This window comes from Salvia splendens, chromosome 7 (assembly GCF_004379255.2).
Source record: "Salvia splendens isolate huo1 chromosome 7, SspV2, whole genome shotgun sequence".
Lineage (NCBI taxonomy): Eukaryota > Viridiplantae > Streptophyta > Magnoliopsida > Lamiales > Lamiaceae > Salvia > Salvia splendens.
In genome coordinates, this window is record NC_056038.1 from 13,848,947 (window position 1) to 13,863,273 (window position 14,327).

Below are 14,327 nucleotides of genomic sequence, written 5' to 3' on the forward strand. Positions count from 1 at the left end.
TGAGAAGAATATATGTGTGTTTGTGAGTATAAAGAGGATGAAAGATGAGTATTTATAGAGTAAAAAAAGAAATAAAAAATAAAAAAAATACCGTTGAACGGTAAAAAACGGTAACATTACCGTTTAAATTTTTTTTACTTAAAATCAAATTTAAAAAAAAATAATTTATTGCGTCAGCTTGACAACGCCCACTCGCGGGCCGGCGAGTGGGCGTCACGCCTAGCGCCAGCGCGCCATGTGGCGCTGGTGCGTGGCGAGACGTCTCGCCAGCCCACCCTTCGGGACGAGACGCCCGCCGAGACGAGACCGAGATGGAGGTCTGCAACGCCGTCTTGCTGCTGTCTCGTCTCTCCGAGACGAGATAGAGACAGCAACAAGACGCGTCGCGGATGGCCTAATTCTCATGTGTTTGTTAATTGAATGTAAGATTTAAAACTCTTACGACATGGAATAACAATCCAAATAATGAGTTTAAAAACTTTCAATATATTTTGAGTTACAACTATTTGTGTACGTTCCTCAAAGACTATGGGTAGCCACGTGTAAATGCACTTCCTGAGCTAGTACTATCATGCTTTATCGGCATACTGTGGTATATATATATATATATATATATATATATATATATATATATATATATATATATATATATATATATATATATATATATATATATAGCGGTGTGTTAAGGTCCTTCGCAGCTTTTCAGTCCAATGTTCTTTTTAATCACAGCCCTTGGATCCTTGAATTGGATGGTTGTGATGATCTGCATTATTTGACGAAAAAGTTGCATTATTAGTCGGTGTGCATTATTCAACTGAAAATCTGCATTATTAAATGACACGTGGCATCAATCTAACCGTCGGATGACAAAATCGTGGGGCTGAGATTAAAAAGAACAATAGAACAAAAGATACAAAAAGGAAATGAATACATGGATGTATTCATTTCCTTTTTGTATCTTTTGTTCTATTGTTCTTTTTAATCTCAGCCCCACGATTAAAAAGGAAATGAATACATCCATATATATGTATAGGGATGTATTCATTTCCTTTTTGTATCTTTTGTTCTTTTTAATCTCAGCCCCACGATTTTGTCATCCGACGATTAGATTAGTGCCACGTGTCATTTAGTAATGCAGATTTTCAGTTGAATAATGCACACCGACTAATAATGCACCATTATAGTGTAATAATGCAGATAATCTGGACCGTTGATGAATGAGATCTAACGGCCCATATTAAGAAGAATAAATGATCTAAGGGATGAATAGGAGAATAACGCTCCCCTATATATATATATATATATATATATATATATATATATATATATATATATATATATATATATGTTTGGCATACCACAGTATGCCGATAAAGCATGATAGTACGAGGGTCATGATAATCTACAAACCCTCTATAATACAATCTATACAAACTTTAGGCGTTGACATTGTTGACATTTCCCCAATTGACAGAATTTGTATTAGGCGTTGACATTGACATTCCCCCCAGTGACAGAATTTGTATTAGGCGTTGACATTGACATATGAATCCCTTTGCTAACCGTTGATTACTTACAAGGAGTGTGTGAGATTAAAGTTTGTAGTTTGTATTATAGACAGGGGTTTGTATTTGATCACACTTCTATATATATAAAATTCGGTAGGTCACGGACTCACGGTATATCGCAATATAGGAAAATTGATAACCTTATCGTACCGAAAATTAAGATATACCGAAAAACTGATATTTTGGTATTTTTACAGTACTCAATTTCTATATTTTTCTCCACCCCTTTAAAGTACTGTTATTAATAATAGTGATTGTTTTTTTTTCATAAAATGATTGTTAATGAATAAAATTATTGTACTCCTATATCTTTATATATGCATGGGAGCCGGTTGGGGGTTAGGTTTTTTTTTTCACTAAGAGAGGGGCAGAGCCCTTAAGAAAATACTACATCCTATTTAGCTCGAACATATGCAATTCTCAAACGATCACTCAGTAACAAGTTTCGTCCCCAATTGTTGGCTCATCATGCAAATGGGGGTTAGCTTTGATTATGCGGCCAAAAAATTTAGATTCAAAGAGTTGACCTTTAACTTAAATTTTAATAAAAGAATTATTGAAAAGTCAATTCTGTAAAAAAAAACTTATTTATGGAATACAGTTTCGTCAAATAAATGACATAAAATGTCTTTAAATCATGGAGTATTTCTTAGAAAAAAAATTAAACTACATTGCAAGTAAAACGCTTTTCAGCCAAAAGGAGTATAAAATTGCACGCACCCAACTGTGTTGTTTTGTTTGTTCTGTAACAATGGCTTCGGAAACTCGGAAAGGTTAGCTTCAAATTTTTTTTATTAAAAAAATAATTAAATTTTGATACATCGAATGATTTTTCCGATTAAACTTCGAATGTGGTAATCTAATTGCTAATTTCCGTTTTGTTTAATTTGATTTCGATTTCTCATTCTTAATTTTGATGCAGTCGTTATTCATCTGAGAGCCACCGGCGACGCCCCAATACTCAAACAGGCCAAGTTCAAGGTACTCTTTTCAAACACAAATTGCTGTATTTCAGTCGAGGTTGGATTAGGTTTTAAATAAATGAAGTGAAATAGAGAAGTTTTCAATTTACAATGGCGATTGGGTTTAATTTTGGGAATGGAGTAACCCTATAAACTTATGGCGAAATTCCATGAAAGTACCTCATGGGAGCTCTTATCCGCCATTTGTACCCGCAAAAAAAAAATTCCAATGAAGGGAAAGACGCGAGCGCCTCTCGTGTGTTTAAATGAAACACGCGTCTCTCTCTCGCGTGTATAAACAAAGACGCATCACCATCTCGCGTCTTTTAAGAAACACGCATGAGTCTCATGCGTGTTTGCCTTATAGATCCGGTCGACACTGCTTTTGTCTTACTCCCACCTCGCGAACCACTCTCACTCCCACCGCGACTGCCCTTGCTCACAACATCTCCAACCAGCGAAAATCGACTTGAATCCAACATCTCCAATCGCGGTGGGAGTGAGAGTGGTTCGCGAGGTGGGAGTAAGACAGAAGCAGTGTCGACCGGATCTGTATCAAAGGCAAACACGCATGAGACTCATGCGTGTTTCTTAAAAGACGCGAGACGGTGATGCGTCTTTGTTTATACACGCGAGAGAGAGACGCACGTTTCATTGTTTATCAGTGTTGTTAGGGTCGCGGGGCGCACCGGGTTGATGGGGTGAAAATTCGGGTTGCGGGTCGACGAGTCGACGGGGTCGAGAGACCCACAAAGCTAGGTTAATTTTTTTGCCGTTTAATATTAAATAAAATAAATATATTGCTCTAATGTTTATAATATATCAAATAATATAAATGTAGACGCAATTCATGTGAATAGAGATAAAATGGAAAATAGAAATGATCAAAATATCAAAACAATTCATAAGTCATAACACAATAAATAATTGAAACCATTGTCTGAAAATATCAAAACAAAGAAATATATGAAAGGTGGCAGAAACAGATCTTTGAATTGTTTATTTGTTTAGGAGTGAAGAGGCCGAATTCTAAAGTATAGAAAGTAGGTTTGAAAAGTTTGATGTGGTGCATGCATATATATAGAGAATTGTGATTGAGAGAGTCAGAAAACATGTGAGAGATTTGAGAAAATCAGAGATAGCATGTGTTTAGGGCGACCCAGGCGACTCACTCGACCCAGCCGACCCAGCGGCGACCCTGTATCTCGATCGATCCACCCATGTTGGGGCGGTGATGGTCTCGGCCCAGGCGACCCGAGCGACCCGAACGACATTTTGACAACACTGTTGTTTATACACGCGAGAGAGAGACGCGTGTTTCATTTAAACACGCGAGAGGCGCTCGCGTCTTTCCCTTCATTGGAATTTTTTTTGCGGGTACAAATGGCGGATAAGAGATCCCATGAGGTACTTTCATGGAATTTCGCCATAAACTTATGCCCCCAAAATTGAAACGTTGGTCAAGAAATCTGTTTAATTTGGGCTGATTTTTCTCTCATTTTAGGATTATTGTAGTTCACTACGTTAGCTGAATCTGATTAGGCATACCCAAGAATTTGGTTGTGTTGATCAATGTCATTGCAATTTTGGCCCGCTTATGATTATTTTGTAATCAAGAAAATATATTGCCTGAACGAAAGATTAAGCTACGCAGTTGTTGTTATCGTAGTTTATTCTGCTTTGAAATGTAGATGGCTGGGAGTGATAAGTTTGTTAAAGTAATAGATTTTCTCCGTCGCCAGCTTCACCGGGAGACTTTGGTGAGCTCGATAATTCTTTTCCCTTTCTCTGTATAAACTGCAATTTTTTTCGTGCTCTGAATTTATGTTTTTACTCTCTTTCAGTTTGTGTATGTAAACAGTGCCTTCTCTCCAAACCCTGATGAGCTAGTATTGGATCTGTGTAATGTAAGTTGTTCTTTTCATGGCATCTTGGGAGATGAATTTTTGTTATCAGGCAGATATATTACCATACTGGTCATACAATTTACGGAATTCTTCTTCCCAGTTTCGTTGGAGCATGTTTGAGGGCACATCTTCTCGTTGGACACCTCATTTTTTCTGAAGTAGGTGTATGTCTAGTGTGCTGTTTGTAATTTAGTTTATGCCCCGTAAATTCATCTCCCCTACTGCATTAGGCACCGATCTTGATATCTAGATGATGATATCGAGAGTTTTGGTCAGCGTTGACTTCATATAGAAATCCCCCAGTTCTAATTATTGGCATCTCTAGAAAAGTTGTTGTCTTTTTCTGGCTACCTTAATGTTACTTCGACAATTACAGTACTCAACGAAACTGATTCCATAAGCATATCCGAACCTTCTTTCTAGTGTGAATTTGATATATCTTACTTTCTTTGCATTGCAGAACTTTGGGATTGATGGGAAATTGGTGGTCAATTATGCATGTTCCATGGCGTGGGGTTGATTACTGCCAAGATTTGATTCTGTACAATAATGAAAGAGAAGATAGGGTATACTATCAAACTTACCCTTCTTTTCTTTCCAGTATCTTGTATATTTCCTACTTCAAAAATGCTAAATCCGATCTTTCTTTTCCACTGATAGTTTGATTTTTACATTGATGATCTCTGGTAAAACTGTAGATGCATGTATTATTACATTGGAGCTGATTCCACTGTGTTTGCTAGTTTGATGAAGATACTATGAACAGACAGAAATAATCTCGATTAATAGAATATTTATCGAACTCAATTAGCTGTCTGTGATATTTTTGAACTTGTTATGAGGAGTGAGCCTCAGAATTCGTGGGCAGTGCTAGTGTTTACTGTTTAGACAATCATATATTCCTAAGTTTAATTGCCACTAAATCATGACTGAAAATCTTGAAAATTGCTTAGTATGTTATGAGGAGTGCTTTATTTCCTTCTTTCTTTGCCCCCTATTTTCTCAGTATTCTTCTTATGCATTTTTACTTAAATTTTGCAGATTCTGGTTTAAGTTGGCAGGGTTGCTGGATGGATAGTTTGAAGATGGTCTTAATGAAAACTGTTACTTTACAGAATTGTATATATATTTTTTTCATTCTACACACAGATTTCTTGTGGAATTGAAACTTTTGCTACAATTGGTATCGATACAAGTTCGACACACCTGGGTTTGTGTCAATAGTTCGACAAAATTCAAGAAAGCCCAGAAACAGATTTCGAACATGAAAAGCAGCTAAAATCCAATAATTAACATGAATTGTTACCAAACTCGATAAATTTGGTTACCCACTCTAAAGTGGTAGGATTCTCATTAGAGAAGTCAAAGAAATCATCAAAATCATCAATCCTAGCTTCTGATTCCTTTGAATTCTCCACAACTTTTCTACCAACACTTGTTGCCTTCTCTTCTGCAGTATGCTGAACACTCTTGGAGGCAGTTTCTTCACTCGAAATCCCTGCAACCAATACCCTTTTCTCCCATGACTTCTTCCTGAGATGATGTTTCCAATAGTTCTTGATCTCATTGTCTGTTCGACCTGGTAACCTAGCTGCTATCAGCGACCACCTGTGGCATGATCCATTAAGAAAGCTATAGTTTTTTAACACTCGAACTGCGATTTTCTCGTTTTATAACAAAAAAAAGTATACCTATTTCCAAGGAGTTTATGCAGCCTGATGATCAAGTCCTCTTCTTGATCAGACATGTTGCCTCTCTTGATGTTTGGTCTCAGATAATTCATCCATCTCAGCCTGCAGCTCTTAGCACAACGCGATAAACCTGCTTAATTCGTGCAAATATAAGTAAAAAAAATTCATCACTCGTGAAAATTTTCAATATTTTTTGGATATTGTTGATGATGAAGGTGGTGGTGGCAACCTGATCTAGCAGCAATGGTTGTCCACTGCTTGGCACCATGGGCAGCGACGGTGGCTGCAATTCTCCGGTCCTCCTCTGCTGTCCACGGCCCTCTGTTGAGCCCCTTCTTTGACGCCCTCTGCTTCTCTTTCATCGAAGTTGAGGCTCCCATGGAAAATTCTTTCATGCTTTCAAATGTGAGAACAACCTATTTATTCTTGGATATATTTATGGGCCTATTTGGAATATTAAAATAACAATAAGCTTATAATTAAGGTGTCACATTCTTTAATTATTATTTCCTTTAATTTGTCATTAGATTTTAGTGAGAAAGAAAATCCAAGTGGGAAATCCAAATAATTGAAGCTTATCTATCCAGTGTTTCAAGAGTTGAATATTCCAACTATAATTACTCAAGGGGGATGCATGTGGCATTTGTTCTCTAACTATGCTTTATATTTATGGGTCAATAAATAAGTATTCATTTTAGTCATGTTGTAGATTTTAAATATCTTGACCTAAGTTTACAAGATTAAATATAAATTACTAGGGTGATCTAAAACTTGAGATGTAGATCTATTCATGTGGGTTAGTGTAGGATTAGTAGAATTATAAGAACAAATATATTCTCTAACTACCGTACACTAGATGATTGGAGATTAAAAAATATTTTGACAGCTAAAAAGAAGTAAAAAACACATGTAGAATGACTATAAAATACAGCCATCACTTTTGATGGGGACAGCCACCCTAGGGCTGCTGAAGAAGTTTTTAAAAATTGCACGATGCATTATTTGCGTCTAAGCTTTAAGACAAAAAAAAAAGTAAAACCTAACCTCGTCGAAAAGTTATTTTAAGATCGTGTTTTTGAGTAATTTAAGTGTAATTATGATAATAGTCGATACTGAGTTTTTGAGTAATTAGATAGTCTATACCGAGTCACGATTTGGTTGAAATGATATCACGATTTTTGATTTGGTTGAAATGATATCACGATTAATATTTTCTTGGTTAACAGTAACATGAGAGTTTAGTTACTGTGTCGCAATCAAAAGTTGGCCTCGAAGTCAAAATTGTTGAAAAACAACTAATACTCCTAGTTAATTACAAACTTATAAAACTATTACTCCCTCCATCAACAAAAAATAGTCTCTTTTTATCATTTTGGTATATCCACGAAAAATAATCTCATTTAAAAATTTAATTTTTTTCTCATACTTATTCCAAATTTTCTTCCCTATTTCTTACATTTTCTCATGTCTCTCTCTTTCTTTCTACTTTATTTACTTTTTCTCTCCTTTCTCTTAGTACTAACCAATTTCTGACATTCTACGAATGAGACTATTTTTTGAGGACGGATGGAGTATTATATAGCTGATTTAAAAAATTTTAGATGAAATTTCTCCTGATCATTTTGACCAAATTCGATGAGAGAATAATTGAAGTCCTATCCTTCCCAAGGATCACATATAATAATTCTCCAAAGAATCGAAGATGACTCGCGTCTTTGTATGATATCTCTGTACGTTATCGCATATCTTCTGATCTGTTTCCCAAACTCTTTATTTAATTTTTATGTGGGCAAAACTTACCAAATAATATATGACTTTATTTAGAATAGAGACACAACTTTAGCTACGAAGAAATACTTGATGAAGAACTCCTTTTAAAATTAGGAGTGAACTTAAAAATTGATCCGTGAAAAATGAGGTTTGCATGTTTTACATCTCTGAACTTGATAGTCTTGTCATAAATCTCTAGAAAATTATTAATCACATTTATTGTCCTTCTCCACTTATTTTTTTTCCAGTTTTCCCTGAATCCCTTATAGCATATTTAATCTAAATTCAAATCCAACATTACTTATTTTGAATTTTCATAAAAATATAATATACTTATATACAGAAATAATAATAAAAATACACATTAAATTTTAAAATTTATTACGACAAGTATTAACATATTTTTAGATAGATATTACACATCACGTTTACTACTACTAATAATAACGATATTGATATTATTATTATTATAACGGTTTCTTATGTTAATATATTTAATGTATATACACAACTAATATGAGTTTCTTGACTTTTGTTATTATTATTTGTCCATATAAACACTTCTAATAATAGCATGATATGCAATTTATTGTTAATAAGCAATAAGTAAATTAATTTTTTTATCTATTAAATAATAATATAAATGATTTTTTTTTATAAAATTTTAGTCAATTGGTAATATTATTTTATACTTCAACTTTAAAGAAACAAAGCATTCTACATGTTATATAAAAATCATGAACACAATATTATCTTATTATATATAAATATAAAAAATGATATGGACTACTATATTCTAAAAATTGTATAAAGTATACTTTTCACTTAGTATCTATTTATATGCACATTGTATTTATTTATAAATTGAAACTGAAAAAAAGTACTAATACATATATTAAATTTGAATTCATAATGATTTAATAAAATTAGATGAAGTACGCCTTTAAAGATTCCAGGGACAAAATAGAAAAAAATAAGTGAAGAAGGAAATGAAATGTGATTAATAGTTTTCTAGAGACACGTGGTAATATTTTTCGAGTTTAGGGTCCTAAAATATGTAAACTCCATTTTCAGGGACCAAATTTAAAGTTCACTCTAATTACTAAAAGGAAATTGCGAAATTCCCATGTAGGGATTTTTGAAAATTTCTGAATTTATAATTAAGGCTTCTATCTCATGTCTAGTCTTCTATTTGTATAGTTATTATGTACTTCATCCGTCCCGCATTAACTGTCACACTTGCGTTTCTGCCCTCGTTTTGTGAAAATAATACTTCCTTCGTCCCACTTTAGGAGTCTCATTTGAGTTCGGCACGAGTTTTAAGAAATATAAAAGAAAGTTGGTAAAAAAAGATAATAGAATGTGAGTCATACTTTTATATATTAGTTTTATAATAAAATGTGAGTGGAGAAAACTTAGTGGAATGTGAGGTCTATTACCATTTATGAAATATTCCAACCGGGACTCCTAAAGTGGGACATTCAAAAGTGGTAAACCGAGACTCCTAAAGTGGGACGGAGGGAGTAATAAATAGTTAAAGTGGAAAAATAGTAAAGTACGAGAGAGAATAATGTAAAGAAGACTCTTCTCTACCTTACTCACTTTCTTATTTTACTATTTTTCGACTTTAACTATTTATTATCATTTTTACAAAACGAGTGCAGAAACGCAAGTGTGACAGTTAATACGGGACGGAGGGAGTAACATATAAGAGATCCGTGGAGGTTGGATTTGTTTGATGTTTACTAATTAAATTGAGCGCTAATTTGATCCAAATCCAAAAGAAAATTATAATTAACCACTACAGTAGAATACTATTGATTGTCCGTCAAATTCTAAATTATGAGTGATTCAGACTTCCTCTTTAATTTAATAGTTTTTCATGCCATTAATTAATTTAAGTCTTCTACGTGACTTTAACTAATTAACATATTTTATCCAAAAGTGGTCTAATTCAGAACATTATTTGTTATTCATGAAATAAATTTCACTCGGCGGAGTTTACCCGAATAACAAAATATTTTCTATATGCATCCGGAGGATGTTATCAATTCGGACTCCCCTGGGACATGATTCAGGGTAATAACAATTTTAGTTCTGTTTGACATTAATCACTATTGCCAAGATATCCGGATTCTAGGATTACAAAAAACCCACACATTTTGATAAATCAAAACAATGCGTAATTAATACCGTATGCTCAATGTTATATATAGTATTAAGAAACACTCACTTCGGTCCCCATTTATCGTCTCATATTTAACCAGTGCGGGTTTAATCAATTGTTTAATTACGTTAAAAAAGTGAGAAGAAAAAGTTAGTGGAATGTGAGTTCGAGTGTAATCAATTAGTGGAATATGTGGTCCACTTACTAAAAATGACAAAAGTAAATTGAGACAATTAATGGAGACCAGACGAAAATGGTAAAATGAGACAACTTATGGGGACCGGAAGGAGTAATAATCATCTAGACATCGTCTTTTAGTAAATAGTTGTTAGGATTAACACACAAGGCTTACACACTCTTGAATAGATCACACACACTCACTGTAATGTGAAGTACTCACACACTTATGCAGAAAACACACACTCTCACACTTAGAGTAGAGAAGATGAAATCTTGGAGAGAAAACTGGAAAACTCTTTTATTGAATGAATACACTCTACCTACATACAATCGGTATTGAGCTATTTAAAGCTCTATATCCAAGTAGCAACTGCTACTAACTAACTAACTACAAGAATCAAGAAAGCAACAAAGCTAACTGTTACATTCTAACAAACTAACTGCTATTTCCAACGGCTAGTTCTTCTAGCTTCCTTCTTCACTTCATCAGCCTTTAGCTTAGCTTTTTTCTTCCTTTTTTTGCAACTGAATGAGCACTCCCATTCTTACAATTCTCCACCTGAGGGCTCACTTCAGTTCTTACAGCAAACATTGATCAATTCCTTGCAATGATCAAACTTAACTCTACTTAGAGATTTAGTTAGCATATCAGCCGGATTGTGCAAGGTGCTAATCTTTACCACCTTCACTCTCCCTCTTTCAATCTCATCTCTAATATAATGTAGTCTTATGTCTATGTGCTTGCTCCTCTCATGGAAAAACTGATGTTTAGCCAAGCAAATAGCTGAACTACTATCACAATGAATCACCATTGTCTTTTGGTTAAAACCAAATTCAGAAATCACTCCCTGGATCCAAAAACTCTCCTGTACAGCTGCAGTGAGAGCCATATACTCTGATTCTGTTGTTGAGAGAGCAACAACACTTTGTAAACCTGATTTCCAGCTGATCACAGTTCCAAACATGGTGAAAAGGTAGCCTGTTTGGGACTTTCTGTTGTCCAGGCTTGCAGCAAAGTCTGCATCACAGTAGCCCTGAACAACCTCCTCAGATTCACCTTCCCAGCTATTGAAAACAACTCCCCAGCCACTGGTTGATTTCATGTACCTCAGAATCCACTTAAGGGCATTCCAATGCTCCTTCCCCGGGTCAGCCATGTATCTACTAGTCACTGAAATTGCATGAGCAAGGTCTGGTCTGGTACATATCATTGTGTACATAACACTTCCAACCACACTAGCATAGGGGACAGACTCAATTTCCTCAGCCTCTTGCTTAGTTTTAGGCGCCTGCTCCTTAGATAGTCTAAAGCTCTGTGACAGTGGGGTTGATGCATGTTTTGCATTTTCCATTTTGAATTTCTGCAAGACCTTTTCAATGTAGTCAGTTTGAAGCATCCACACCCTTTTGCAGCCTCTATCCCTCAGAATATTTATGCCTAGGATCTTCCTAGCTTCTCCCAGATCCTTCATCTCAAAGCTAGACTTCAAATCCTCCTTAACTTTCTGAATTTCTGTCAAAGAAGGTCCTGCAAGCAGCATATCATCCACATAAAGTAATAGATAGGCAATAGGGGTTCTGCCTGACTTCTTTATGTAGATGCAGTCATCAAACTCTGATCTAATGAAGCCAATCTTCTTCATTTGTGCATCAAACTTCTTGTTCCACTGTCTAGGACTTTGCTTAAGACCATAAAGACTCTTTTGTAGCAAGCACACCTTGCTTTCTTCTCCAATCTTCACATAGCCCTCTGGCTGTTCCATGAAGATAGTCTCCTCTAGGTCACCATTTAGGAAGGCAGTCTTCACATCAAGCTGCTGCAATTCCCAATCTAGCTGATTCACCACAGCCAACAAAATCCTAATAGATGTGTGCTTAACAACCGGAGCAAACACCTCATTGAAGTCAACTCCTTCTTGCTGTGTAAATCCCCTTGCCACCAGCCTTGCTTTGAACCTGATTCTGTCTTTGTCAGTGGTCTACACCTTCTTTTTAAACAACCACTTGCAGCTGATCAGTTTTCTTTCTTTTCCATCTGTGTTCAGCTTGGATTTGTCCACAAAACTCCAGGTTTTGTTCTTGAGTAAAGACTCTATTTCTTCATTCATGGCTTGTATCCACCTTTCTCTATCTTTACTCTTCATGGCTTCTTTATAGGTGAGAGGATCTGCACCATCAACACTCTCTGCAGCACAAAGAGCATAGTAGACCACATCAGAAAATTTCTCAGGGGGCTTTGCTTTCCTTCTTCCTCTATCTCTTGCAATCTGATATTCTCTGTTAGGATCAGCTGTAGGCTCATTACTCCTTTGTTCCTGAGATGGAGTATCATCATTTTCAGACTCAGTTTCTGAGTCAGTAGCTCCACCTGCTCCTAGGCCAAGTCCCACAGGCTCCACCTTGAAGAAATCACCCTCAACTTCACTGGATTCCAGCTTCTCTTTCAGGTAGGGCATCTGATCCTCCAAGAACACCACATCCCTGCTCACAATTACTTTCTGTTTACCAGGCTCAATACACCAGAGTCTATACCCCTTAACACCCCTCTGATATCCCAGCAAGATACATTTCAGAGCCCTAGCTTCAAGCTTGCTTTGTCTAGCATGAGCATAGGCTGCACACCCAAACACCTTGTACTTTGAGTAGTCACTATGAGCTCCATACCACATGTAATCAGGGATTTCAGACTTTAGAGCAGTGGATGGACATTTGTTAATGAGATAGGCTGTTGTATACACAGCTTCACCCCAAAATCTGCTGCTCAGACCAGAACTGAGTAGCAAGCACCTTACCCTCTCTAGGATAGTCCTATTCATCCTCTCTACAATACCATTTTGTTGAGGATTATTAGGAACAGTTCTGTGCCTCCTCATACCCTTCTCTTTGCAAAACAAGTCAAACTCAGCAGATAAGTACTCTAAGCCATTATCAGTTCTTAGGCATTTAACACTCCTTCCCTTCTCTAGCTCCACCTCCTTACACCACATCTTGAATTTTGTGAATGTTTCTGACTTTTCTTTCAGTATGTACACCCACAATTTCCTAGTGTAGTCATCAATAATAGCAAGGTAGTATTTCCCACCACCAATTGAGCTTACAGGTGAAGGGCCACAGAGATCACTATGTATGTAGTCTAATGGGGCTGTAGATGAGTGAGTACCTGTTGAATAGGGTGCCTTCTTTGCTTTACCAAGTATGCATTGCTCACATGGATCCATTTTCTTGAATTCTCCAGGAATCAGACCCTTCTTGATGAGTTCTTTCATGGTCCCTTCAGCTGGGTGGCCCAGCCTCATGTGCCACAGCTTCAAGGGCTCTTCTAAAACCGCATTGCTCTCTCCACCAACTGCCTTTGCATTAAGATAGTAAAGCACATGCTCTCTGTCAGCCTCCATCATTACTGCATTCCCAGATTTCACAAGCATCTTTCCCTGACACATCACAATGGTGAAACCCTTCTCATCCAACATTCCCAGTGATATGAGGTTCCTTTTCACCTCTGGAATGAACCTCACTCCAGTCAGAATCTTCATTGAGCCATCTTGCAAACTTAGCTTCACATTCCCTATCCCTTTGATCTGACACACATGGTTATTGCCAAGAACTACAGTCCTTGATGCTTCCTGAAGATCATGAAACCAAGATTTGTTGGGGCACATATGGAAGCTGCACCCTGAGTCCATTATCCACCTGTGACTGATCCCATTATCACTGATATTCATAAGTTGAGCAGGGGGATCAGTACTCTCCACACAATCAGAAGTGTTGTGGCCCTCAGAGGCTAGTTTTCTCTTCCACGCATGGCAATCCTTCTTCAAGTGCCCTGGTTTCTTGCACCAATAACATGCTCTGGTTTCCTTCTGAGCATCAGAGCTTGAGGGTTTTGTGCCCTCAAACTTCTTCTTGAAATTCTGCTTCTTGAACTTCTTCACATTCAAGGCCTCTGCAGCTTGAACATTAGAGCTTGCAGAGCCTCTGCTGGTGGTCTTCTGGAGTTCCTTAGCCATCAGGGCCGAGTAGACTTCTGCATAGGTGATAGGCTTATCTCTGCCATAGATGATTGCATCACTCAACTGGTC

The 14,327-nt window shown here is 36.5% G+C and overlaps 2 protein-coding genes across 4 annotated transcripts; one reads left to right on the top strand and one right to left on the bottom strand.

Moving 5' to 3' along the window:
- Positions 1–2,212: 2,212 nt before the first annotated feature.
- Positions 2,213–5,643, top strand: LOC121811636 (ubiquitin-like protein ATG12). 3 transcript variants are annotated; one of them, XR_006052737.1, is made up of 7 exons: positions 2,213–2,344; positions 2,494–2,552; positions 4,225–4,293; positions 4,378–4,440; positions 4,541–4,598; positions 4,901–5,006; positions 5,482–5,643. XR_006052737.1 is itself a non-coding variant. In XM_042212520.1 (6 exons), the coding sequence occupies exons 1-5, from the start codon at positions 2,323–2,325 to the stop codon at positions 4,958–4,960; spliced, it is 273 nt and encodes a 90-aa protein (XP_042068454.1). In that variant the 5' UTR covers positions 2,213–2,322; the 3' UTR covers positions 4,961–5,006; positions 5,482–5,643. The 3 variants fall into 3 exon arrangements, 2 of the variants coding, with proteins under 2 accessions (XP_042068454.1, XP_042068455.1); XM_042212520.1 differs by lacking the exon at positions 4,541–4,598; XM_042212521.1 differs by lacking the exon at positions 5,482–5,643 and having other exon boundaries at positions 4,901–5,247.
- Positions 5,591–6,549, bottom strand: LOC121811635 (transcription factor MYB114-like). Its single transcript, XM_042212519.1, has 3 exons — positions 6,361–6,549; positions 6,132–6,261; positions 5,591–6,048 (listed from the first exon to the last, which is right to left on the bottom strand). The coding sequence occupies exons 1-3, from the start codon at positions 6,524–6,526 to the stop codon at positions 5,730–5,732; spliced, it is 615 nt and encodes a 204-aa protein (XP_042068453.1). The 5' UTR covers positions 6,527–6,549; the 3' UTR covers positions 5,591–5,729.
- Positions 6,550–14,327: the final 7,778 nt, after the last annotated feature.